This window comes from Dermochelys coriacea, chromosome 8 (genome assembly GCF_009764565.3).
Source record: "Dermochelys coriacea isolate rDerCor1 chromosome 8, rDerCor1.pri.v4, whole genome shotgun sequence".
In the NCBI taxonomy this organism is placed as follows: Eukaryota; Metazoa; Chordata; order Testudines; family Dermochelyidae; genus Dermochelys; species Dermochelys coriacea.
Window position 1 is genome coordinate 80,340,426 of NC_050075.1, and position 26,061 is coordinate 80,366,486.

A 26,061-nucleotide genomic window follows, 5' to 3' on the forward strand; every position below is an offset into this window, starting at 1 on the left:
TTACTGACAACTGCAAGTGTGAGGGAATAGAGCTCGCAAGTAGTAGATATTTTTAAGGAGATAAACCGGATCTTCATCATGATAACATTTCTCATAAACAGAGTACAGTGAAAACTGAAAGGGGGATTGTCTCAGAATGAGACAGGTGGCCAAGTACTTAATAGCATTTTCCTGGTCTACGGACACCTCTGATAGTGGGGATGTAACCATTCTGTATGTTAACTGCTCTGTAGATACTTTTCTCTAGTTATTGTTTATGTATGGACATATAAAGATTGGCAACACACATAGGCCCCAGCAAAGTACGTAAGCATATACCAAGTAGTCCCATTGACTTCAACTGGCTTAAACTTAAGGATATACTTAAGTTCTTTGCTTTATCAGGGCTGTAACATTCAGTATATAATGTCTTCCCAAGAGCTAATTATACTTGAGCTTCATGTAATGATAGATGTACTGTGGGTTTATTTCAATAAATGTCATATGAAACTCAAAGTATGAATTCATATATTTAATAGAAATAAAATAAATATTACAGCATGTCAAGGTTTATATAACATTAAAAGGCTTTTATTTCAATTTCTTTCATTTTCTTTTTAAATTATTTTGAACCACATATTCTGGATCCATATTTGAGATATCTGTTACCTTTCCCTGCTTGCAGAGCCAGTTGTATATGCATCTAACCAACTACTCTGTGAATAAACATAATGAGCATTTTGAACGGGATGAAACAGAAGATAAAGGCAGTAAACGCTCCATAAAATGGTTTACTGAGTTTCTACAAACAAATCACCTTGATGTTTCCAAATTCTGGAGTGATATTTCAGTAAGATAAAACTTATGTGCAATTAATGATTTATGTATATACAGCATATCAATTTAGAAAATTAATGTCACCTGTCATCTCTAGACTTTGCTTGGAAACCACCATGTGTATTGCAGCATTATTAATCCGAGCTCTCAATAATGCATACCACACAGGACATACTGTAAATTGGTGCTAAGGGCAAACTGTTGTTTTAATTTTTTTTTTAAGGTTTATAAGTAGAACAGCTTTCAGACTGAATTAGCTTTCCTCATGGAGAGGCATTTTTCTGCAAGGTTAGCATTGAAGTCATTTTGCTAGACAATGTAGGACAGAGTGAATTATTTGCAATAAGAATAGCAGGGGAGATATTAATAAATCTGGAGAAAACTCTGCCCTGACCTGTATGTCATGTAACCTTTAATAAGACTAGAGTTGCCCAAGATATAAGGCAGGACAAAATTAGATGTAATGCTATTTTCAATAGCTGCTTAAACAAAGGGCTAAATTTATGCATAAATCCCTGAAAATGGATTTGTTTATATAATTCCCTCAGACTCTTTTAAAAATATAGCAATCATTTGTTCAATCTTTTTGGAACCACATATGACAGATTTAGATAATTCCTCTTGTCATGAATGTGTTAGAAGACTTGAATATGAAAAACTTGGTTATGATTTATCTCAAAATATGCTGATATCATTCCCTGCGGTTCTAATGCAACTTTGTGAAAAATCCCCACAGGAGCTAGTGGTGAAGACTCTCATAGTAGCAGAGCCACATGTCCTTCATGCTTATCGTATGTGCAGACCAGGCCAAGCTCCCGGAAGTGACAGTGTCTGTTTCGAAGTACTGGGATTTGATATTCTGCTGGACAGAAAGCTAAAACCCTGGCTCCTGGAGGTAAGCACACTTTACAATCTAACAAAAGTGCTTTATATAAAACTAAGTACAGTCATGCCTAGCCCATACCTTCCTGGGAAAACGCCAAAGGAAAATCCAAGAGTTGTAGGGAGGGATACTGGTGATTAAATAGCTGGTACTCCTCCTTCTGAGAGTATGTGTACTCTTTCAGCAGCAAATATACATGGGTAGCCCCCCTAGCACAAGGTAAGATATGAGTACAAACCCTAAACAACTCTCTACTTGCCCAAACTGTGCCTCCCCATCTACTCTGCTATTTTTAGCAGTATAGTGTCCCACTGTCTCCTGCTGTTGGAGACTTTCCCTGTCACAGGAAAAGACTCTGACAGTGGAGAGGGGAGCAGCAGGAAAAGAATGCTCAGGCTCAGCCTTTCTCCACTTATTTCCTGCTGCCAGAGCCTTTCACTGACACATGTAGCTACACACTGCTGCATGGATGCAGCTTGCCTTTTACTATGGCATGTAGCCTGAGCTATTACTGAATCGGTGCCCTTGAATGATCCTGGGGTTGGGAAGTTTGGGGTAAGAGAAGGATATTGTTTTGCTGCAGATGTTGTATTTCACAAGAGATGTAAAACTGAGGTCCTGACCACTTTAAAGTTCACATTCAACTTTTTTTGAAAAGAAAGGTGTAACCCTGGCTTCCTGTACACATGCCAGTCTGAGAACCACCCTCACTCAAATGGAGTACTGTTTTCCTCTTTGAGGAGTCCCATTGGCTTCAGGGCAATTGTTCAATGTTAGTAAAGGTGCAGAATCAGCCCTCCATTAATTAATTACATTCTGGCCAGTTAAGTACAAATATTTTTGATAAGTCTGAATGGCGTCCTGTGCAGTCCTCCCTAGCTGGAAGGATGGTGGCTGTGAATGAGTACAGGCGGAGGTGAAGACACTGCCTTCCATAGAGTGATGTGAAGAACATCCTCAAGGCTTTTGCACCTTCTCCGCAAAAAACAATTGACGTGTCTCAAGCATTTTAAACATTAGAGTTAGTCTGTGGAGGAGGAGACCTATAAATTGCTTTGGAAAGATTTATTTTCTATTTCTAGTTTAGAAACTAGCTTTTTATTTTGACAAAATATTGTCATCTTTTCTCAGTTAAGATAGAGAACAAGCTTGTCAAATTTAACATACAATATAACGCCATGAATCCATTATTTTGGAGATGGCATTTACAGCTTTTGGACTTGATCCTACCAGGTGCTGAGCACTCTGATGTGATCCAGCAAAGTGCATAAGCATATGCTAACTTCAAGCATGTGAGTAATCCCATTGATTTCAGTAGAACTATTCAAGTACTTAAAACTAAGCCCTTGTTTAAGTGTTTTGCTAGATCATGCCATAATGCTTGGCGCCTTGCAGAATCAAGCCCTTTACTGAATGAACCTTTTCCCCAAGATATGGCTTTAGCTTTTCAGTTCAGAAAAGAAAATGCCCACCCTACCCACCAGATGCAGCAGGAATTTTTTTTAATTTTTGACTTGTAATCTTTTATTCTGTATCAGTTTTTAACAAACTATTTGAGACAGAAGTGATGCATTTTCCAGACCAACGCCAGTTCACTTAACATTTTGTTTGACTTTAAAAGTTACTTTAACTCTACACAGCTTTTCTATCACTCTTTGCAACTTTTGTTTGACAAACTTCTTTGAAGTACATAATGCAGCTTTAGGCGACTAGCACTTCCAGTTCTGCAGATGGAAAAAAGGAGTCATATGGAACAGAACTTTAGATGCCTTTGGTAACCCACAAGAAAACACCAAAGCAAGAATCCCTTGCACATGCATTGTTACCAACTACTTGATTCACTATTTGGGCATTAGTTATGCTGGAATTTACATAGCATTTTTTTTGGAGCATAAATGTAGAGTTGAGACATTGAACATGGGGACACCCACAAAAAAAAACCCCTTAAGGTATTGTCAAATCTGAACCTTTTTTACAGCTGTAACTCATTGCTATCAAGGTAAAAACCTCACATTTTTAAATGCGAAAATGACAGGGCTCTAGCCAGGAGCCTGATAGCATAGGGCCCTGCTGCAGCATCTTGTTCTGGTTCTATAAAATGCATGCTCCACTAGCTCATGGGAGTAAATGTATTTTCCGTCCATAAAGGGCTTCTCGTGATCAGAAGAAGAACAGTTATGCTGAATATTGAGGCATGATTACCAAAGAGCATAAAATATATTTTATCACCAGCCTGTTATCAATAACTCTCTAAATATGGGCATTTTGAGGTTTGTAAACTTGTCAATGTTTAGCTAGAGGGACTTTAACCCTTTTCCCCCCACCCCAGAAAATTATTGTAAAACCATATGAAATCTGAAAAATGGGCAATTTTTAAATGCTTCTAACTTAAAATATTCACTGATCTATTAAATGGTTGTTTTTTTTTTCAATCTCATCAGGAATCCTTTAGTAAGAGTTGTGAGTTTGAGAAAAGTATTTTGTTCCACTTTTAAAATTCATGGAAGAAAGTCCACATGATCATGAAAGCTTATGCTCTAATAAATTTGTTAGTCTCTAAGTTGCCACAAGTACTCCTTTTCTTTTTGCGAATACAGACTTACACGGCTGCTACTCTGGAAGTGAGCTGTAGCTCACGAAAGCTTATGCTTTAATAAACTTGTTAGTCTCTAAGGTGCCACAAGTACTCCTTTTCTTTTTGTCCTTTTCAATGCAAACTTACCTGTGATGTTGTGCTCAGCACCTCCATAATAGTTAATGAAGCAATGGCAATAGAGGCACAAACCATGAGCATTAATGACGAGTTGGGTGAATGCAGCAGGCCACTAATTCATTACTCAGTTTAATCCTCCGGAAACAGCCTGAGAAATGTCAGCATTTAAATTATATGATGAATGTTTGGTGTGTGTTGTGTGGTTTTTTTTTTTTTTTTTTAAAGTTAGAATTATTATTGCCCCTTTGGCCTGAGCAGTTCACCACCAATATTTGGAGCCTGGCCTGATTGTGTCTAATAGGAAGAGAATATGACATTATTCAAGTTTAAAAAAAAAAGGGGGGGGTACTTGTGGCACCTTAGAGACTAACAAATTTATTTGAGCATAAGCTTTCTTGAGCTATGCATTCGATGAAGTGAGCTGTAGCTCACGAAAGCTTATGCTCAAATAAATTTGTTAGTCTCTAAGGTGCCACAAGTACTCCTTTTCTTTTTTTGCGAATACAGACTAACACGGCTGCTACTCTGAAACCTGTTATTGTTCAAGTTATCTTTGGTACCAAAATCATGCCATTTGTCCTATTTGCTCCCTCTGAGGGACACTTCTCAACTATTTCTCTTTGGTTTTGCTAGCTTCCTCCTTTTTTTAAAACACTCACGGAATCTGAGAATATCAGGGTTGGAAGGGACCTCAGGAGGTCATCTAGTCCAACCCCCTGCTCAAAGCAGGACCAATCCCCAACTAAATCATCGCAGCCAGGGCTTTGTCAAGCCTGATCTTAAAAACTTCAAAGGAAGGAGATTCCACCACCTTTCTTGTGACGCATTCCAGTGCTTCACCACCGTCCTAGTGAAAGTTTTTCCTAACATCCAACCTAAACCTCCCACACTGCAACTTGAGACCATTACTCCTCTTTCTGTCATCTGCTACCACTGAGAACAGTCTAGATCCATCCTCTTTGGAACTCTCCTTCAGGTAGTTGAAAGCAGCTATCAAATCCCCCCTCATTCTTCTCTTCTGCAGACTAAACAATCCCAGTTCCCTCAGCCTCTCCTCATAAGTCATGTGCTCCAGCCCCCTAATCATTTTTGTTGCCCTCCACTGGACGCTTTCTAATTTTTATCACATCTTTCTTGTAGTGTGGGGCCCCAAACTGGACACAGTACCCCAGATGAGGCCTCACCAATGTCTAATAGAGGGGAATGATCATGTCCCTCGATCTGCTGGCAACGCTCCTACTTATACATCCCAAAATGCCATTGGCCTTCTTGGCAACAAGGGCACACTATTGATGCATATCCAGCTTCTCATCCACTGTAACCCCTAGGTCCTTTTCTGCAGAACTGCTGCCGAGCCATTCGGTCCCTAGTCTGTAGCAGTGCATGGGATTCTTCCATCCTAAGTGCAGGACTCTGCACTTGTCCTTGTTGAACCCCATCAGATTTCTTTTGGCCCAATCCTCTAAATTGTCTAGCTCCCTCTGTATTCTATCCCTACCCTCCAGCATATGTACCTCTCTTCCCAGTTTAGTGTAATCTGCAATCTTGCTGAGGGTGCAACCCATGCCATCCTCCAGATCATTAATGAAGATATTGAACAAAACCGGCCCCAGTACCGACCCTTGGGACGCTCCGCTTGATACCAGCTGCCAACTAGACATGGAGCCATTGATCACTACCCATTGAGACCGACAGTCTAGCCAGCTTTCTATCCACCTTACAGTCCATTCATCCAGCCCATACGTCTTTAACTTGCTGGCAAGAATACTGTGGGAGACCATGTCAAAACCTTTGCTTTCACTCACACTCTCTCTGTCTCTTCTTCCCCACCCCCCAACCCCGCATTTAAACCAATCCCAGGGAAACACCACAAAGTCACAAACTACATGGTGTCTTTCCCTGCTCAGGCTTTGCAACATGACCAGTCATCTTGGGTGGTAGCTGCTATTCTCTCCAGCTATGTCACACAAGAAAATGGCTTAATTGCTCCCTCTCTTTAGCGTGAAAGAAGAGTGGTTAGCATGCCCATCTGCTTTAAGGAGGTCTGTGATTGTCTGTAGATCAGTGGCTACTAACAGCTTCCAGTACAGTACAACAGTATATTTATATTTCCCCAAACATTATTTGGGGAAAGTTCAGCAAACATTAATACAGAATGAAGTCCTGTCTAAAATATTTATACCAGCTTAATGGAGAATGAAATCCCTGCTATAAAAAGGATATCCTTCGCTATTCAATTAATTCTATAGATTTGCAAAGCACTTTACCCACGTTTTAAGCTCTAAGTTTGATGGGTGAGTCTACAAAGCATTTTGGAGGATGCAGGAGAGCCCCTCCCACCCTGGATTGACAGACCTGGGATAGCAGGGCTCGCACAAGCACTCTACAAGTAGCTGCATAAGACAGGGCATTGAAGTTGAGACTTGAACTGGAGTTCAGGCTCTGAAGCCCACCCACTTCCCTATGCTGCAGAGCCTGAGCCTCAACTTCGAAGTGCTGTCTACACACTTTTCAAACTCTAACTCAGGCCTGCTACCTCAAGTCTGGCAACCTGGGCTGGGAGGCCTGCTCCCGCTCACTCCAAAATGGTATGTAGATATATACAGCCTATGGGGTTTTCCCCTCAGAGACATCATTGACTTCAGCATTGTGAGAGCTGCGTGTTTTGACCCTCTGCCAGCTCCACAGTAATGGGCTCCAGGAAGAGGAGAACAGGAGTCTGCTGTTGAATCTTTTTGACAAGGATGCTGCCACCAAGCCTCCGTGGGTCATAAGTGAGAATACCAAATTCAGGACAAGCTGCTGGGGAAAAAGGGCAGACACGCTGCACCAAACTAGTGGCTATTCTTCCATGAGATATACCAAACCAGCAACAAAAGTTAACTTCTGTCTCCCCACACTGGCTAATGGGAAGTCAGAACTGCAGCCTCCTTGGGTATTCCGGTCTTGGATTCAATAACCAGACATTAGACTTAATAATTGTTTGATTAAATTAGTTTTAAATAACTAAAAGGTTCTTCTGATCCCAAAGGACCAGCCACATACCCAGGTCAATAATCACACTGTTGCCAGTCCTTTAGTATCTAAAGGTTTATTTATACAGAAAGAAAGAAAAAGGAGAGAGTTAAAATTGGTTAAAGGAATTAAATACATACAACAATTGCAAATTTCTTGGATCAGGCTTATAGTAGTAACTGAATAAACTGCTGTCTTGTTAAGTCTCTCTGGTTGCTTCCAAATCATTGGAAGGTCCTCAGTCTCTTGGTTAGAATGCTCCCATTAGTACAGAGGTCTCAAAATCCCAGCCCGCAGGCCATCAGCAGCCCAAGAACTTGCCCACTGTGGCCTGCAGAGGAGAGACACAGGCAAACACTGCCAGCAATGTCTGCTACATGTCTGCCGCCCCCGCAGCTCCATTGGCTGGGGGAGAGGGATGGAGATAGCATCACTAGTTGCCCCGCAGATTCAGCCATGGAGGCAACATCACTAGTTGCCAGGCAGAGTCATCCATGGAGGTAGTGTCACTTTTTTTCTACAATAAGAAAAGGAGTACTTATGGCACCTTAGAGACTAACAAATTTATTTGAGCATAAGCTTTCGTGAGCTACAGCTTACTTCATCGAATGCATGAGCTGTAGCAGTAACTCATGAAAGCTTATGCTCAAATAAATTTGTTAGTCTCTGAGGTGCCCCAAGTACTCCTTTTCTTTTTGCAAATACAGACTAACACGGCTGCTACTCTGAAACCTATCTTTTTTCTACAATGAATATAAACAAGTCAAAATACCGAACACAACAATCTGATGGCCACCTTGCCGCTATCCTGAAGGTTTCAACTGCTCAGTCACTGAGGCCAGACATCAACAAACTGACACAACTGAAGCATTGCCAGGTGTCTGGAAAACACTATACAATTCTTTGCCTGCCAGAGAGTTTTAAAGTTGTATGACAGTTTTATTATTTCTAAGAAATTCAAAATAAAAACTACACTATAAACCTTTTTTTTTCTTTTCTGAACACCATCTTCAGTGACATTATTGGCCCGCTGGGAGGATTTGAGGACTGGCACTTGCCCTAAGGTAAATTGAGTTTGAGACCCCTCCATTAGTACACATTCATAGTCCAGAGGTTTGATCAAGAAAGAGGCAAAATGCAGATGCTTCCAGGGCCTTTTGTATCTTCTGCCAAGTGAAGGGGAAGCCCATTATTCTAGTTTGTGTAAAATTACAGGTAGCAAGATGGGGTTTGGAGTCACGTAGGCAAGTCACATGTCCATACATGCTTTGCTTAGTCATAGCAGAGGCCATTACCCATGTTCTAGACAGAACGTTCAGATGAAAGTCCATCAGTTGTGGATGGACGTCTTCCATGGTCCATTGTGAGTTAAGTTTTCCTTGATGAGCCATTTCACTTGAATAGTCGCTTCAAGATGTGCAGGCTAATTACCTTGTGGGTGTTGCCACAGGAGCAAACATTTGAAATACAGGTACATAGTTAATAATTATAACTTCAGATACAAAAATGATACATTCATACAAATAGCATAATCATATTTGGCAAAGCATAACCTTTCCATAGACAAGTTATTTGACATACTTTGTACAAGATTTGTTGCAATTATATAACAGTGGTAGCAACAATGATCTACATGGTCATATTTTAATCACATATCATCACAGTTGTTAAATCGTAACTCCAGTATTTTGGTTTTGTGGGTGATATGATTTCATTTGACTTACTGACTTCTAGACAATTAGTGTTTTATGCATTAGTCAGAAGTTAAAACTATTCCTTTCATCTTATAAAATCAGATCCCCTTGCAAATGAAAATATAGATGAGATCTTTAGATAGCATAAATAGCTATACAAGTTTTAGCTATTTATACTAAGAATTACAGATTTGGCAAATGTGCCATTCTTTCAAATTTAACACCAAGTATAAAATGACATAAAAAGCATGGCAATAAAACTGCAATCTAACGGAGTATCCCTGACTTGCGCAAATGTATGCGCAACATTTGTGCAACTTTTAATTGTAGAAACAAAGTTTGAGGACTTCAGCTGGAGGATTTACAAACTCACACTGACAATTCTGAAATAAATTCAGAAACTGTTTAAAATTTAGAGCAACTAAAAATCATGAATATTAAACAAGTTCTTCAGGGGAAAGAATTGTGAGATTATAAAAATATAATCTACACCAGGGATCTCAAACTCAAATCACCACATGAGCACTAGTACGTTGGCCCGAGGGCCGCATCACTGAAACCTTTTCATACAACGATACTAAAGTATAGTCAAAAATGAAGAGTAATACATTGACTTTTAATAGTATACTATATTAACTTTTTAAGAACAGTAATGCAAAGAGGGGTTTTAATAAATATAAACTCCTGTAACTATTCCTTATGTGGTCAGTAACACCGATGATGATCTACACTAACAGTCTATCAACATAGCTGTAATGGCAGGAATTTTTTAAAGTAACTGTTCATACAAAATACATTGCCACTTTTAACAAACATTCTTCCCAACTACTCACAACAAAGAATCATGCATGCTGAACTTCATACTTCAGACTGCTCGTCTAATCCATGAGGCCCCACCCCTTCCAACCTCTTCCCCAAATCCCCGCCCTGGCTCCGCCTCTTCTCCACCTCCTCCCCTGAGCACGCCATGTCCCCGCTGGTCTCCCCTCCCTCCTGGAAAGTCCTAAGCGCTGCCAAACAGCTGTTCAGTGGTGGGAAGTGCTGGGAAGTAGGCGGAGGACCAGGGACACGGTGTGCTGTGGGGGAGAAGGATAGGGGCTGGGGGGAAGGAGAGCTTGGCTGCCAGTGGAATCAGCGCCTATGGCGGGCTGCAAGAAATAACTCTGCAGGCTGCATGTGGCCCACGGGCCACGTGTTTGAGACCCCTGATCTACACAATGTCTCAACATACTGGACAGTTGTAAGCAATAATGTGTGTGTACACATCTGTTATTTACCCGGTAGATTTCCTCTTCTGTGTGTTATCCCATGTGCTAACTGATTATAAACTAGCTTGGATGTTGATTGTTCAAATCTGTTTTGGTGAAGGTCTGCCCCAGGAAATCTGGAGCATGACATGGCTAATATCTTCGTAGGATGAATCCATTTATAAATTAGCACTAATATATTTATTGTATAAATGACCCACCAAGAAAAGTGCTAATAGAAGGAGATAACAGCGCAGATTAGGCAGGTGGAAGAAAGGTGAAGGAAAAACAGTATAAAAGTTTAAGTTAGAGGGTTTGTTCAAAGTAGACCAAAAGGGCTTTTGTGGCCAAATGGCTCATTGATCCATCCAAATGCAGAGTCTATCAAACTCTTTCTCTGCTCCCTCTTGCCGAAGAATTCATTCCAACTGAGCTCAGCCACTTCCCTGCCTGGTTAGGTTCCCTGGCAATCTCTGCCTTGGTATTAGTTCATTCTTGCCAGCCATTGGATGGAGCCTGGAAAAGATATTGTCATGGGTTCTAAAGGCCTGTTAATTCATTGGTAGAGGCTTAAGTACTACTTAATCAGGGAGGTTTTCTTCCTCAGGGCTTGCCTATACTTACAGTACAGCTGTAGTGCTTAGTAAAGACACTATCTATGCCAATGGGAGAGCTTATCCCATTAGTGTAGGTGCTCCACCACCCTGAGAGGCAGTAGCTATGGCAATGGGAGAAGTCCTTCCTTCTACAATACTGTTTACACTGGGGGTTAGTTTGGTATAACTACATTGCTCGGGGTGTGGCTAATCGACGTACTTGTATTGACATAAGTTACTAGTGTAAAACAAGCCTTAGACTCTGTTTCCACCCCTTTACCCCTCTGAAATGTTACATTCACGTGCAGAAGCTAAATTGAGAGCGGCTTCCAAATTAGTTTCTGGAGTAAAACTTGAAAAGAAGCCCAGCCATCAGCAAAATGGTGCTGAGTGTAGTGGCCAGGCTGGAGGAAGAACGTGGCATCCTGCCTTTGAAGTTTGGTGGCAGCAATCAGCCGCAGATCTGAACTGTCTGTTTACCAATCACTATAGGAGGCTTCTTGCATCTTAGGGGTTGACTACACTGGCACTTTGCAACACTGCAACTTTCTTGCTCCGGGGTGTGAAAAACACCCCCCCCGAGTGCAGCAAGTTTCAGTGCTGTAAAGCGCCAGTGTAGACAGTGCACCAGTGCTGGGAGCCATGCTCCCAGCACAGGTAGCTACACCCCTCCTGGGTGTATTTTTAGAGCACTGGGAGAGACCATACAAGTCACGTTAAAGCACTGCTGTGGCAGCGCTTTAACGTTGTTAGTGTAGACTAGCCCTCAAATACATAAAGTAACAAAACTTATGAAAAGAAAGAGGTGCAATATCCTAGACCAGTAACAGATCAGGTATTCAACTATAAACTGATAAAATGAATAATACAAAAAAACTAATCATTTCCTTCTTCGTTTTCCTACTAAATCAGGGGATTAGAATTCAGTGTTTCCTTGACATCTCAAACCCCTAAAGCAGGCAGTCCAGCAGGCATCTAAGATGGCATCAGCTTTGTATTGGAAACCCGGAACCCTCCACCTGATTTCAAGACTTGGTGCATAAATGAAGGAGGAAATGATTTTCCAATCTTTAATTTTTTTAATGTAGCTGTTTTATAATTGTGAAGTCTGTACTAATCTTCTGTCACTTAGTGTGAATCTTTAAATAAAAGGTTTTGCAGATCATTTTTACTGCTTCTTTCTAAAATATTATTTGAATGCTGCATATGGTTGCTTTTTGTTAGCTGTCATTTGTGTCTCAGCCATCGTATGTGTATCTATAATTAAAAAAAACCTTACTACAGTAAAAAGGTCTCACAAGTTTCCTTTTTGTTAAAATGAATTTAATAATCACCTTGATCACCTTGAGTGATCGGTCCTTCAGCCCTCGTATAGATTTCATCGATCACAAAATGTCTTCCATTCTTCTCTTATCCTGGCCTTCCTTCTCCATGTGTGGCCATGCCTTTTCACAATAAAAACTTCCCATCTCTTTGGAGGTCGGCCGAGTGGTCATTTCAGTTGTCGTGGGTACCACTTGCGACAACGGCAATCCATTGATTGTCAGTGAGCCTAGATGCCCGGCCCATTACATTTTACTGTACCTGCTTTCAACAACGACATCCTATACTCCAGTCTGCCGTCTGATCACTTCGTTGGGGACTCAGTGGTAGATGAAAATACCCAAAATTCTTCTTTCAGTCGCCCTCTCTGTGACAAGCAGTTGTTGCTCCTCTGTCTTCATCAGCGCCCATGTTTCGCCGCCATATAACATTTCATAGTAGCATTAAGATACTGTACTTTAAGTTAGTGCATTTCAAACTGACTAGGGCACTTCTCAAGTAATTGGTCTCTCGACTGTTGACCTTGTGTCTCTTAATTTTGGAGTCTTCTTGGTTGTTGACTGCTTCTGAATATCTATCCAGTGGTTAGAAAAAGTCAAAGAAGCAATTTTCTATCCCCTCCATAAGCGCTGTGTATACAGATATTTTTCGAGTGCTAGTGCGAACCCCACTAGCCCACATCTCTTGTCCTGGGCTGGGAGTCTCAGTCCAAAATGCTGTGAAAACATAGCCACAGAAATCTTACTGTAGCATTTTTTACACTGTGTGTTTTATAATAACAAAACCACCTTCTTCATAAAACACAACTAACATGGTTATGTTTGTTCAGGTTTGCTGCAAACCTTTTTCTTCCATATCACCACTTTGTAAGAAATAAAAGGTCATTTAAATCAAGAGTTAGAAAGGAAAATTCAGTTACACCAAAAACTATCTTTGATGCATAGCACAGATAATATATATTAACAGACATTATTATAAAAAGTAACATATTAAATATATCCATGTGTAACTATATTATTCGCTTGTATTACATTATTCTAGTAAAATGACAGGATATAAGATATTAAATAGTAAAATGTGCTGTAATTACTTCTCACGTTCACTGCAGGAATGCTACTGTAAATGCTGCAGCTGTGATCTAAAATGTTAACAATACAGGGATATTTTGAAGGCCACAATTTCAAAAATCAGCATGAACTTCTGCATGCCATGTTCCCTATTTGCACATGTGCAATCCCGTGTGTGTGTGTGGGCTCTTGGGCTCTGGCTATTTCTATGTGCTATGGGTGCATGCAATTGTGACTTAAAAATTTGGGCCAAAATAGCATTTCAAAAGTCCAAAAAATGACATGATATCTAACTACAATTTCACTGGTATTTAGGCATGCAGTACATAGATAACTTATTGGAAAAATTAATAAAACTATCTGGTGTTTACCTTTAACTTATCCAAACACATCTAATCAATGTAGTTTTACTTTAAATATTTTACATACATAAAATCTTATTTAAAATGCATCTGTCCTGTCGAGTGACAGTTTTTTCTGTGATATAATGTATGAGAGTTGGGTTTGAGTTCTTGCCCCCAGAGGACCAGAGATTAAATGCTCCACTTCTTTCAGCATTTATCTACATGATTGATTTTAAGCATGGACTACCCACATTAACTTTAAGCATGTGTGTAAGTGTTTGTACTATCAGGGAGCTGAACAACAAAAACTCTTTGGCCTGCATGCTGCCAGAGGAACGAGTCTATCAGATTATCTAAGAAAGATTCAGCCTGATAAATCCTTGGATGGGAGACCTCCCAAGAAGAAAGTAGCCAAACTTCTCCCACCATGTTTTTAATGAATTTTCATGGTTTTTCTTTTAATTCTGATTGAATGATATCTCTCCTGTATAATGATAACTTTCATTTTGAATGTTCGCTCTTTCAGTTTTCATGACATTAGCTTCCTAACATTTATTTTATTAATCGACTTATTTTTATGTCAGTAGATTTTTAAAAAAGTCTTTATGACAAATGTGTGTACGTTTCATATACTGAAATATTTTCTGTTTCAATTTTTCAGATTAATCGAGCCCCAAGCTTTGGAACTGACCAAAAAATAGACTATGATGTAAAAAAAGGTGTTCTACTAAATGCACTAAAGCTTCTCAATATAAGGTAAACTTGCATTTTAATCCTCACCCTAACTTTTTTTATAGGAGTGTGACATTTACTGCCCTTTTTTTTCTATTGAAGTGGGAAAATCATGGGATATGTGCAGTATGGAAAATTTGTTACCAGTCTTAAATTGTGTGAATGGCAAAGTTTTCTTATTTACCAGTTTTACTATGTGTACGTGACTCAACGTTAACTTTACTCCTCATTAGTGTGCATTACAAAAAAAAGTATTGATTACCATTCCTGATTCTTTTCTTAATAATTTTTCACTCAGGTCTCAGAGTGTGGATGGTAAGTGCTGGCATGGGTTCACTGTCACTTTGGTAGTTTGTTCTGATGGCAGCAGCCTCCACAATTGCAATCCATTTCTACTAACACGAGAACACAGAGGTGGGGGTAAAGTGAAGGAAATGGTGCAGTTTTCAGTTGTAAACCTAATAGAAAATAATTAAGTAAAGGTCAATGTTGCACATTGGGTGGTAGCACAAAGTCAGTACAGTACACTTAAAAGCATAGAGTTATCATAACCATAAAAACTGATACTACAAGAATTCACTCTTAAGCAGTATTTATTTTTTATCTTATCTATTTATCTATAAGATTTATAGCATAAAGTGTTTGACAGGAAAAAACAGAGGTTTTCTTTTACAGTGAAAGCACCTCTCAGCTCAAATGTGCTTTGAAATGACAACCTGTACACAGTGGTTAATACATTAGACCCTTGTCCTGGAATTGGATCTGGGAGGACAGACCCCTATGCCTGTGCAGTACCCCATTGATTTTAGTGGGATTCTGCACAGCTATAGAGGTCTGCCTACATGGAGTCCCATTAAAATTACTGGGGGATTCTACACCTGTGCAGGCCTGATTGCATGTTGGGACAGTATCCTGTGACTGTGCCAGATAAATATGAACAAAAGATTTCATTATAAAAAACCTAAGAATTCAGCTATGTTTATAACAATGCAATACAGTCTTCTCCTAATCCTGATTAAAAGATGTTGCTTTCCAAATTAACTGAGTCATATCTGAATGTAATCTGTATTTTAGGACAAGTGATAAAAGGAGAAACTTAGCCCAACAAAAAGCTGAGGCTCAAAAGAGACTTTATGGTCAAGGCTCAATGAAAAGACTGTCACCAGGATCCTCTGACTGGGAAAAACAGCGCCACACGCTAGAGAGGAGAAGAGAAGAACTGGTATAAAGTAATTTTACAAAGCTACTCCTTCCTTCCTTCCCAAGGCTCGTACTCAATCAGTTTTAATTCTTTCTTACTTGATTTCTAGAAAGAAAGACTTGTGCAAGTTCGTAAACAGATTTCCAGAGACGAGCATGAAAACAGACACATGGGGAACTACAGGTAACTTTACCCTCCATCTTTCTGCTTGAGTGGGATGAATCAGTCCAGAATTGAATGATTTATTTAAGGATAATGGAAATGTGAGGCAATGATAGATTTTCTGTAGAAAAATTATTTACAGGAATGTATTTTAAGTATTGTTGTGCACCAGATGCTGTCTTTTTTCCCAGGTAATAGAACTTCTAATCCAAAGTGTGTGTTTGCATCTGGCATTTATAAAGCATTAGTTATATGGTCTATAGGCACTAACATAATTACCTGAAAGACTTGGACATAAATGTTGAGTGCACGTAGAAGCATGGCTGCAGATAAAGGGCCTGTTCCTGCAACCAGGCAATAATCCTATTGCTATTAAGTTGTAGGCAGAAAGGGGGTGATAATGATGATGCCTATCTATGGTATGTCTTTAGGTATCTTCCCTTTGAAAATAACAAACAACAATTTTAATAGAGCAAAGATCACATTACTTAATAGTATGTTGATTTTGCTATGTTCTAGACAAAGCACACTGTATTGATTTTAATATTTAAAAAGATAAAATTTAAGTACACAACAATTTTATTCTATCAGAAGTATCTATGGTAAATATTATATTTGAAAGTAACACCCTAAGGAATAAAGGGTGTTTTTAACATCAACTCCACGACTGAAGGAGTACATAGGTGAGCATTATGTCACCCGTGCACTCTGTATAATTCGGTTGGATACCAGGATATGACTCTGTACTTTTAAGATACAAGTAAATTATTGTTTTAAAATGTTAATGAAAAAATCTAGATTTTTTTAAAAAAGCTGCCTTACAATATGGAAAGATGAACAATCCATTACTATAGTTGCATGGCATGACATGACATGAGTGTTTTAAATGAGAACCGCAAGAAACTTGTATGTCTGCAAGTTGACAGACCTATTTTAGACCTTTGAGTGTAATTGTTTTGTGAACAAATGGTCTCTTATATTAGTCAGGCATATTTTCTTCTGCCTTTGTCTTGCACTGAAATAGAAAACACTTTGGATCAGATTCTTCCCTCATTTTCACTTATCTAAATGCACAGTAACACTATTGGCATCATATAATACCTGTATAATTGAGAGCAGAATGTGGCCTATTATCTTCTCAATGTATAAATATAAGGCAGTATCCTGAGAAGTACAGAGCATCTATTAGGCAACTATAATTCCCACTGATTTTAGGACCAACTCCATAATTTTTACTGAAGAGGATATTGATGTGAAATTCAAATTTATGATAGAAGTGATTTTCCAGAAATCAATTATCTGAGGTTTTGTGCATGACAGTATCTGGGCATTAGGGTATAGTCTCGATGCTTTCTTTTTTTTAATGGGAGAAAATTTACCAACAGATTCATACTGGCTCAGGAGGCCTTTTTCATAAAATGAGACTTCACACCTTATATTCACTCCCTCTCCCTCGCAGTCCTCTTAACACTTTGGAGATCCTTCAAGAAAAGTGAAATTAATGTTTGTGACAGAGTGGGGAAGCTTCTACTGGCTATTCCCTTGCCTTCTCTGATGCACTTCTGGCTCCTACTAAGGGCACTCTGGCCCTCTCTAATTCTCCCTTGCTCTCTGTGGAACTTCTATGGTTGCTCCTAATTTCTCCATTGACACAGCCTTGTCTGTAATGCACACAAAGCATAGCTGCTGAATGGTTATGAAATGTGCTAGGTTTTAATTTGTTTTAGACCAGTGGAGAATCTTCCATTGGCCTGAGATCACTGAATATTCACCATAGCATGCAAATGGAATCTGTATGTAACCCTTCTGCCAGGTGGAGCCAGCAGCAACAAGGGCCAGGTTCAGTATCTAGGGGTTCCTTTTCAACAATACAACACAAAACTGGCTCAAGCCCTGACCCAATTAGGACAATTACAGACCACCCCCGGGTGCCTTTAAGAGGCAATACTTCCCCTCTCGCAAGCACAGAGTCTCTGAGTGCAGCAAAAGCTTTTAATAAAAGGAGGGAAGTAACTCAGCATTAATTTGGGAAAACACTGCAACTAGGGTTCATAAACACAAACCATGAGCAAAAGACCCACCTCCAAGTAAGTTAGGCAGTGTCCTTTTCCCCTCAGGTTCTTAAGTCCGGCAACCCAAAAGTCCCTTTAATGTGTCCACCCCTTCTCTGTACCCCACTCACAGTTGCTGTCCTTGGCCAGTGCAGCCCCAAAGTTCAGAGGTTCATCTGCAGAGTTCACTTCCCACCCAGTGTGGAGGGGGGGGTAAGGAGGCACCTTACATGCTCCACTACTTGGGCACTCGCTCATCACCCCAACGGCCGATTGCTGCTCCTCTGCGTGGCTCTGCTCTGGCCCTGCTGGCCGCGGCTCTCCGCCAGCCACGCTGCTGACTGCTCACCAAAACATCTTTTGGGCCCACCCCCGCACTTATAACACAGCTCTCAGTGATTTCAGCTGTTAGTGGGGGAGCCTCACTGTTGGTGCACACTGGGCAGACTTTTGCAATAGAGACACTCTCCGAAAGTAAGTATAATGTGTAGACCTAGGTATCAGTGATTTCAGCTCTGCAGCGTGTAACAAGACTCTCACTTGAATCTAAATTACCTCTTTTATTATACCATGGAGAGAGGAAGGGTCAAATGGTGTCTAGGACTCTTAAATAGGGCCCACATCCTGTATCAGTTCATTAGATTTTGGAACCCAAGTCCCCTGTCTAGCGAGTGCTGTTCAGTTGAGGGTGAGTCCCTCCATTGGGGTATGCTAGGTACAGTTCTGCTGCCCTCGGTTCACACAACAAGGATAACAACCCTTTATTATAATAACAAGGAGACTGGGGATCTGACACCAGCCACAAGTGATCATTTGGGCAAGCAATCGGATCATGCTGAGCACATCGGCAGGGTGGGTGTGTCCATGCAAACGAGATCAGCTTCTGAAGTCTTTTTCCACAGTTTACCACTAGATATCAGGGGAGAACTCATTCGGACCCTGCTTACATGTACAAAAGTATATCTGAACCAAAGCTACTACGTTTATTTTAAACCAATGTGTGTGAATCTAGACTAATGCAATTCTATGAAACTGAAAACCAAAGTGTTTTTCACATACAGCTGGGAAAAAAGACCATATGTCTAACCACTGGATAAGGGAGTGCTACAGATTGCTCTCCAGCAATCTTCTCTGGCAGATGCCTGGATTATATTAATTAAGTCTAGTGAGAGCATGACCACTCTTCTCCATCTGAGTGAAGGTCGCTGAAAGAGGTAGCTTTTCAAGGAGCCAAACATTGTGAGCAGGCAAAAGGGGAGCGAGTCTTTTTCAAAATTCACAAGACTTAGTGTATGTCTACACTGCACTGTGGGACCTTCACTTGTGGATTTGGGGTTTCCAAGTCTACTGTTGAGCATGCACACTGCATTGTAAACACAGGTTTACAGTTGCTGGAACTGAATCTCTCAATTATGCTAACGCATCTACACTGCACTATGCAAATCTTCTGACCTGTGTCTATGGCTTGAGCTGCGTCCACACTTCAAAATGACAGGGTTTGGACCAGAGCCACAGTGGAACTGGGCCTTGGACCCACACCCTGCTCCTGTGTGCTTGTGTAACCTTTGGGTGGGCTAGAGTTCACTTAATTATCTTTCTCCAGTGCCTAAAAAAAACCCCTCCAGCTCCCATGGAAGAGTAGTTGGAGACCCAGAGTTCAGTCTCTAAGGATTTTCAGCAAGGATTGCACAGGGTCAGCCTCCTCCCCCCCATTCAAGTCCCAAAAGGAAATAAGAAATGAATTTAAATAAATAACTTTTTTAAAACTTATGATAAAGAAACAAAGAATAATCTAATTTTTACAGCATGACATGGCTATTTTATAATCCACAGACATTATCTTCACAGTTATACATAAACGTGAATAAAGAAAATAAATTAAAATCTGAACAGTTCAGTCCCCACAGAAATACAGTGAGAAGAACCTGAAAGTTCCCAAAAGCTTAGGTTTTGTTCACCTAAGTTTCAGTTAGTCTTTGATCACCAAATCTATACAATCTGCTGAGTCTAAAACATCTTACTCCACTTGCTTGTAGGAATCTTCAGTTGGAATCCATGCAGACTCTTCTTCTGCTGAAATCACTGCTAGCCAGTCAGCTAACTGATTAACCAGCCACTCAGTTAAATTTATCAATTTGAAGGAAAAAAAACACGTTACAATAAAATACAAAACTGAGAATAGCAAAATATAAACGTCTCTTTCCCCATTACTACATTTAAAGAAAAGTTGGTGACTCAGACTAGTTGAGACAATTTAACTAGAACAGTTTGGCTAAAATCAAAACAACATTCAAAGCATACAATTAAAATAGAAGAAATTATTTGTCCCTCCCAATTTCCCCTTGCTATAATTAGCATTGCCCATGCTTCCCTGTTAGAGGGTTAACAATATCACTAACCTGCTGCAAAATGCTTCAGAGTTAGGGACAACAGCCTGCTTCCTGCTCCTGGGCTCAACTTTTCCCAACTCGCACAGGACACAGGGCCTTCTGCAAAGCAGTGCCCTGTCTTCTAGCCCTCCTGGAGTCTGACCCCAGCAACAGGACCTATTGGAGCAGACCCAAAACTACCACACCCAATTCCAGAAGCTTCTGGATGTGGAGTGCTTAATCTGCCTAGCAACAATGACCCAGACACAGCTCAGTCCTACCTCCCCCAAAATGGGTCTCTAAAAGAGTTATCTCCCTATTAGGCACATGGGTTACACTTGCTTACCCAAGTCAGAAAGGCTTGTGTGTGGACAGTAAGGGGGCTTGGGCTCAAACCTGAATCTGAGCCTGGGTTTACAATGAAGTGTAGACATACCCTTAGAGACCCACTAAAATACACCAGTTACATGATGCTGACTGATTATAATCTATTTGCCCACTTAATGTAGATTAGAAATTAGTCACCAGGTTTTACAGTCTCTGGCTATGCTATACAGTTTTTCCTGACAAGTAGATTAGGAATGATTCTCTTCAGAATCTTCAGAGCCAATTGTTTCTTTGTAAATGTGCATAAATCACTCAGTCCTATTTTTGCATTGTCATAATCTCCCTACCCACCGTTGTAAAGAATAATGGTCATAGCTGCCGTAATGGAAAATTGGAGCCATTCTCCATCTTTGTTAGATAATGTTTTTCTAATAGTGAATGTTCCTGTCCATTATGTTGAAAGGGTTACTGGGATAGTGCAGTCTGTCTCTAAGCTTTAATTTATAGCATACCCATAAAAGCGTAGTAGTTAATCAGTAAGATTTTCAATCCTTTTATATTGCTTTGTTCCAAAACAAAATATTTCATGCCTCTGAATACAGCATTTTGTTAATGTTTCATGCCTCATTGACATCTGAAGTTGAAATTTCAGTGAGTATTCCAAGACTCAGTCATGATATTTCTGTAAAAGAACCTGCACTGTCAGTCTCTCTCTCTTTCTTTCTTTTTTTAAATCAGCCAATTGCTGGCTAAAGCATGTGTGTGTCCACTGAGCTAAAGTTAGGTGAGAGTGTCTTAGTCACAGTATGCATTTAATAATAATTACAGACTGACTAAATCTCCTACATAATGAGTTTTGTGAAATAGTTACTTTAGTTGTATTCCTTGTGTGGTCAGTAGCTCAACTTTATGTTCTACTTGTCTCCATTTCATTTTTTCTAATTGTAGGCGAATTTACCCTCCTGATGATAAGCTGTTACTTGAAAAATATGAGAGTTTGTTAGCCATTGCTTTCCAGACGTTCCTTGCTGGGAGAGCAGCTTCACTTCAGCGGGAGTTGAATAACCCTTTGAAAAGAATGAAGGTACTAGTGTGCAGAAGTATTGGCTTTAAAATTATGTATCTTGGAATTCCATGACCCAGCATGAAGTTTTGAATCAGGTTTGAATCATCTTTGCTCATGTGTCATTAATAACAACACCTTATAATTTTTCTGTAGTTTTATTGTTGTTCTTCATGTAGCTTATTGGCCAAATTCCTGAGTCTGGATGAACTGCACTGGGCATAAGACCCAGGGTGGAGATAGGACAAGTGGCTTTAAGCCACTTTTCCATTTTCTTGATCCTCAGCCTGACCCGTGGCCAAACGAAACTCTTGCATAAATCCCCATGAAGACAACTCTGCCTACTGATAATTGCCTTCTTTCTCCCCCAGTAATGGTCCCAGGCTACTCCGGGATGCCCACTATAGCTGGATGGACAACAGCTGTCATAGAGCCAGCTCCACTATCTTTATGGCCCTCAGGGGAAATTCCTAGAGATAGCCACTTGAAGAATGGATATGTTTGAAATTATCATGATTTAGAAGTCATTATTCAAATCTGAGAAATTTTTACAAATTTAGGGGGAAATAACCTTTTCAATAACATATCAACCACCAGTCTAACAGAAGTTTATGTCCAGCCATTCACACAAATAGCTATTAACAAACTATAAGAGTCAAATTCAGCATGCACTCTTGCAGATATCATTGATTTTCACTGGAGTGGTGTACATCAGAGGAAAGAATTTAATATCAAGATTTTATTATTTTATCAAAATAGTCTTTGGAAGCATGTGAATACACATATGTGCACACACAAGTGTTTAGTGATTATTTGATCAGAAAATCACTTTTAAATCTCAATCCAAACTGCCACTTTACTCTTGGAGGAAAGGTGGGATGTGTTTTGAATTGTCGTTTTTAGTTACATCGCTTTGCATTAATTAATTCACATTTTCAGGAGGAAGACATTTTGGATCTTCTGGAGCAATGTGAACTAGATGATGAAAAACTGATGGGAAAATCCACCAGGCAACCAGGACCCAAGGTGTGTGACTAATTTTTAAATTAATTTGTGCCAAAGATTATTAGGCTAGGTAAGCTGCAGGTAGCAGTGGATAGGTTGGTTACAAGGTACATGCATACTGTTTCCCTACAGCCTTGTGGAGCTTAAGCTGAAGAGATTTGGAGGTGAGCTCCTTGGCCCATCTGTGAGGGGGCAAACCATGACTTCAAATGGAATATAAAGGAGGAGCTATGTGTGGGGGTTCTTGCAGGAATTTTCTTCCTCGGAGCTCTCTTGTATAGGTTTTTTTGGGTTGCAGCAGGGGCGAAGATCTGGGCCCAGGAAATTGCCATCTGCCCAACTAAATTCTCAAGGACATGCTGGCCACCACTTCCTGCAGCTCCCATTGGCTGGGAACGGCGAACCGTGGCCACTGGGAGCTGCGGGTGGCCGTGCAAATGTAAACAAACCATCTGGCGGCCCACCAGTGGATTACCCTGATGGGCTGCGTTCGGGCCACAGGTTGCCCATCACTGCTTTATATCCTTTGCCTATCTCAAAGGGGTGTTGTGAGCCTTAATTTATTAATGTTTTTAAAGAACTTTGAGGTCATGGGATGAAAGGCACTCTGGAAGTTCAAAGTATTAACTATGATTATGATGTGTGTGTGACTTGATGCACTGCTAAAAGTGTCATCCTGCTACAGAGGATGTTTCATATCCAGAATCAGATTTTAAATGAAATGTGTATTAGTTTATCATAGTTCCTGCGGATAGTGCACATAGTTCATATGAAGCCCATTGCGTTAAATTCATTTTCTCACCCATCAGCAAAGATTAATTACTGTATTATCAAGCCTAAATTATTTATTTGCCTACATTCTTCAATCCTTCTAACTCAGTTTAGAAAAGCTCACATTTTAGGTGTTTGAATTCACCTGGATTTGTGTGTGTGTAAAGGAATAGAAAAGCTTCACAACATTTTCTGTTCCTCAAATCATTACCCTCATGTACAAATCTGGGACTGCACTTCCTGACCAAAACCAATGCTAACTATAGATCTGATCTTGTAGTGGAACCTTATACAAGAGTAAGAATCCATATGGGTGTATCTGTATGCAGGATTGGGATCTAAAAAAGGATCTGTTTATACCCAATTGATATTAAAGGGATTTCTGCAAGAAACTCATTAAACTTAAAGGGAGTCTGTAAGCCAATGGGTTAACTCTCTGTCCCATGCACCAAAGAACACTCTCTAGCCCCCAGATTTCAATTCCTTTTTCTAACTGGGGTGGATAATTTTAAAGCCTCCAGAAGGTGCCTCACACACACTGGAAGGTTTATTTCCTCATGTTTCATTATGTTGTACTGTTCTTTGTACAGTGTGTTCACAAGAATAAAAAAATTTTAACCTACAAAATAACAGGTTTTTAGAGGAGATTAGTAATTGTCATTTTCTTGTGGAACAAAACAGAATGGGTTTACATCGGGACAATTTAGATTTAACAATTAGGAAACTTTTTCTAATAATTAGAATTACTAAGCAATGGAATAAGTTGTCAAGGAAGGTTGGTAAATCACATTTACTGCAGCCTTTAAAACTAGATCTGTTGTTCATTTATCATAGATGTTTTAGAGATGTTGAAATCAATTTTGCCATGATGCAGAGAAAAGGTCCAGATGATCCATAAGAGATCACTTTCTGTGCAAATGTGTTTCTGTCATCTGTGTTTTTTCTCAATTTATTTGAAATCCTTTTTGTCTTCAACTTTTATTTGTATTGCTGAAAATTCTTCTTAGTTAATTGACCCAGGGAAGGTACTTTCTGCTTTTGAAAAAGTACCGACCCAATAATGCACCTAAATTAGTCCTTGTGGCAAGGAAGTGTTACCCTCAAAACATACTTCATTTAACTTGAGTAATTACCAAGACCATACAATGGCAATACACTTCTTCCACAGTCTCTTAGCTGGTTTGGATTAAGATAAGCATACTGTGCCTGACAGGTTGCTATTAAAATTTTTTCGCCTTACCTTTACAGATAAAAGTCTTTGAAAAGAGGTGTCTATTTTTAAAGTACATGCTACCTAAGTACTATCTAAGGAGGTTTGTACTGCTGCCCATCACCATAATATCTGAGCACAGTAAGGCATATGACATTTTAAATTCATGCTGAAATATTTTCCAGCATGACTCTGACCTTCCCCAAAACAAATTCAGTTACCATGTTAACTTTTGCCTTATAAACTTAATTTGCTATCAAATATGTGAATAGGAAGATGAGATAGTGACAATATGGTATAAGCATCTGCCTTACAGTTAGTAGTCATTGGAAAGCAGACATATAGACATCATATGGCTGTTCAACTGGGAAAATGGTTAATTACCAGAAAAAAAATAACAATATGAGACTTCTTGTGGTGACAAATATAACAGAGGGGATTATTAGCACTGATGTTTCTGCTTTCTGTCTGCTTCATGGTTGGTGGAAGAAGGCGAATTCTCAGCCTGTGCTTACTGTTTCTACAGCTGTTTCTCAGTCTCCTGCTGTTTTTTTCTTCTCTCTCAATTCTTTTTATGATAGTGCAAGATTAATTATCTAATGGTATATGATCCCATGTGCATATGGAGCACCAGAGTGATACCTAGCAGAGCATGCTCTCTTCTCTCTGCTTCTGTTTTCTGCAACATTTGTTTTTATTTTCTCTTTCAAAACTGTATTGACCAGAGTTGTCTGCTGTGCTTATTGTCTGCATGTTACTGGCATTGGTAAGGTATAGCTCCAGCTATTATAAACATATGTAATGACTAAAATCTATAAAAAATGATATTACATCATTGACTTGTATCACTTATAGAAATTAGATGTGTGAACTGTACAATTAAAAATCCCTTCATAACATACTGTGGTATTGTGGGAAATAATAAAGCAATTACCATAACACACATCCCTGCCATCAGTGAGTGAGTGAGAAAAAGAGCATTAAGTCCCCAGTTCCGGAAAGCACATACTTCAAGTTTACTTCAGTAAAAACTAAAGCATTTGCTTATGTGCTTTCCTAAATAAAGGCCTAAGTATGCTCCTTTTGGGCAATGGAGGAATTTATTATGCATTTTATTTTTTTTATATTAGCCCCTGTCTTCTATGCCAGAAAGTTCACAGACCTTAAAAAAACAGAGGAACTACAGTAGTGAGAGTAGCTGTGACAGCAGCAGCAACACATCAGAATGGGAGGAGGAAACTGAAATAGAAGATCACAATGAGAAAAAAGAGATGAAAGTGTCATATGAGCTTGAAGAAACCAAGTATAAATTATTAGAGCGATCCAGTAAGTGAATGATCATAATTTTGATTAAATCTAATGTGCACAAAAATCATATAAGATACTTCTGTGCTGCAGAACTTAACAGTGACAAAGTATTTATTCCTGAAAATTGACCGACTACCTTGATACTAGACCACCTGGAGTCACAA

General features: G+C 39.6%; 1 protein-coding gene across 8 annotated transcripts in view; it reads left to right on the plus strand.

The window, feature by feature from the left end:
• Positions 1 to 26,061, plus strand: part of TTLL7 (tubulin tyrosine ligase like 7) — a 104,840-nt gene that overhangs the window by 52,035 nt on the left and 26,744 nt on the right. For all 8 annotated transcript variants that reach the window (XR_005294620.2, XR_006273731.1, XM_038414802.2 and 5 more), the window contains 8 exons: positions 665 to 829; positions 1,553 to 1,711; positions 14,360 to 14,454; positions 15,505 to 15,652; positions 15,741 to 15,814; positions 21,489 to 21,624; positions 22,543 to 22,629; positions 25,720 to 25,915. Coding sequence is in view for 6 of the 8 variants with exons in the window: in XM_038414802.2 (XP_038270730.2) it covers positions 665 to 829; positions 1,553 to 1,711; positions 14,360 to 14,454; positions 15,505 to 15,652; positions 15,741 to 15,814; positions 21,489 to 21,624; positions 22,543 to 22,629; positions 25,720 to 25,915 (1,060 nt within the window). In the remaining 2 variants the exon portion in view is untranslated. The remainder of the gene's footprint in view (positions 1 to 664; positions 830 to 1,552; positions 1,712 to 14,359; positions 14,455 to 15,504; positions 15,653 to 15,740; positions 15,815 to 21,488; positions 21,625 to 22,542; positions 22,630 to 25,719; positions 25,916 to 26,061) is intronic.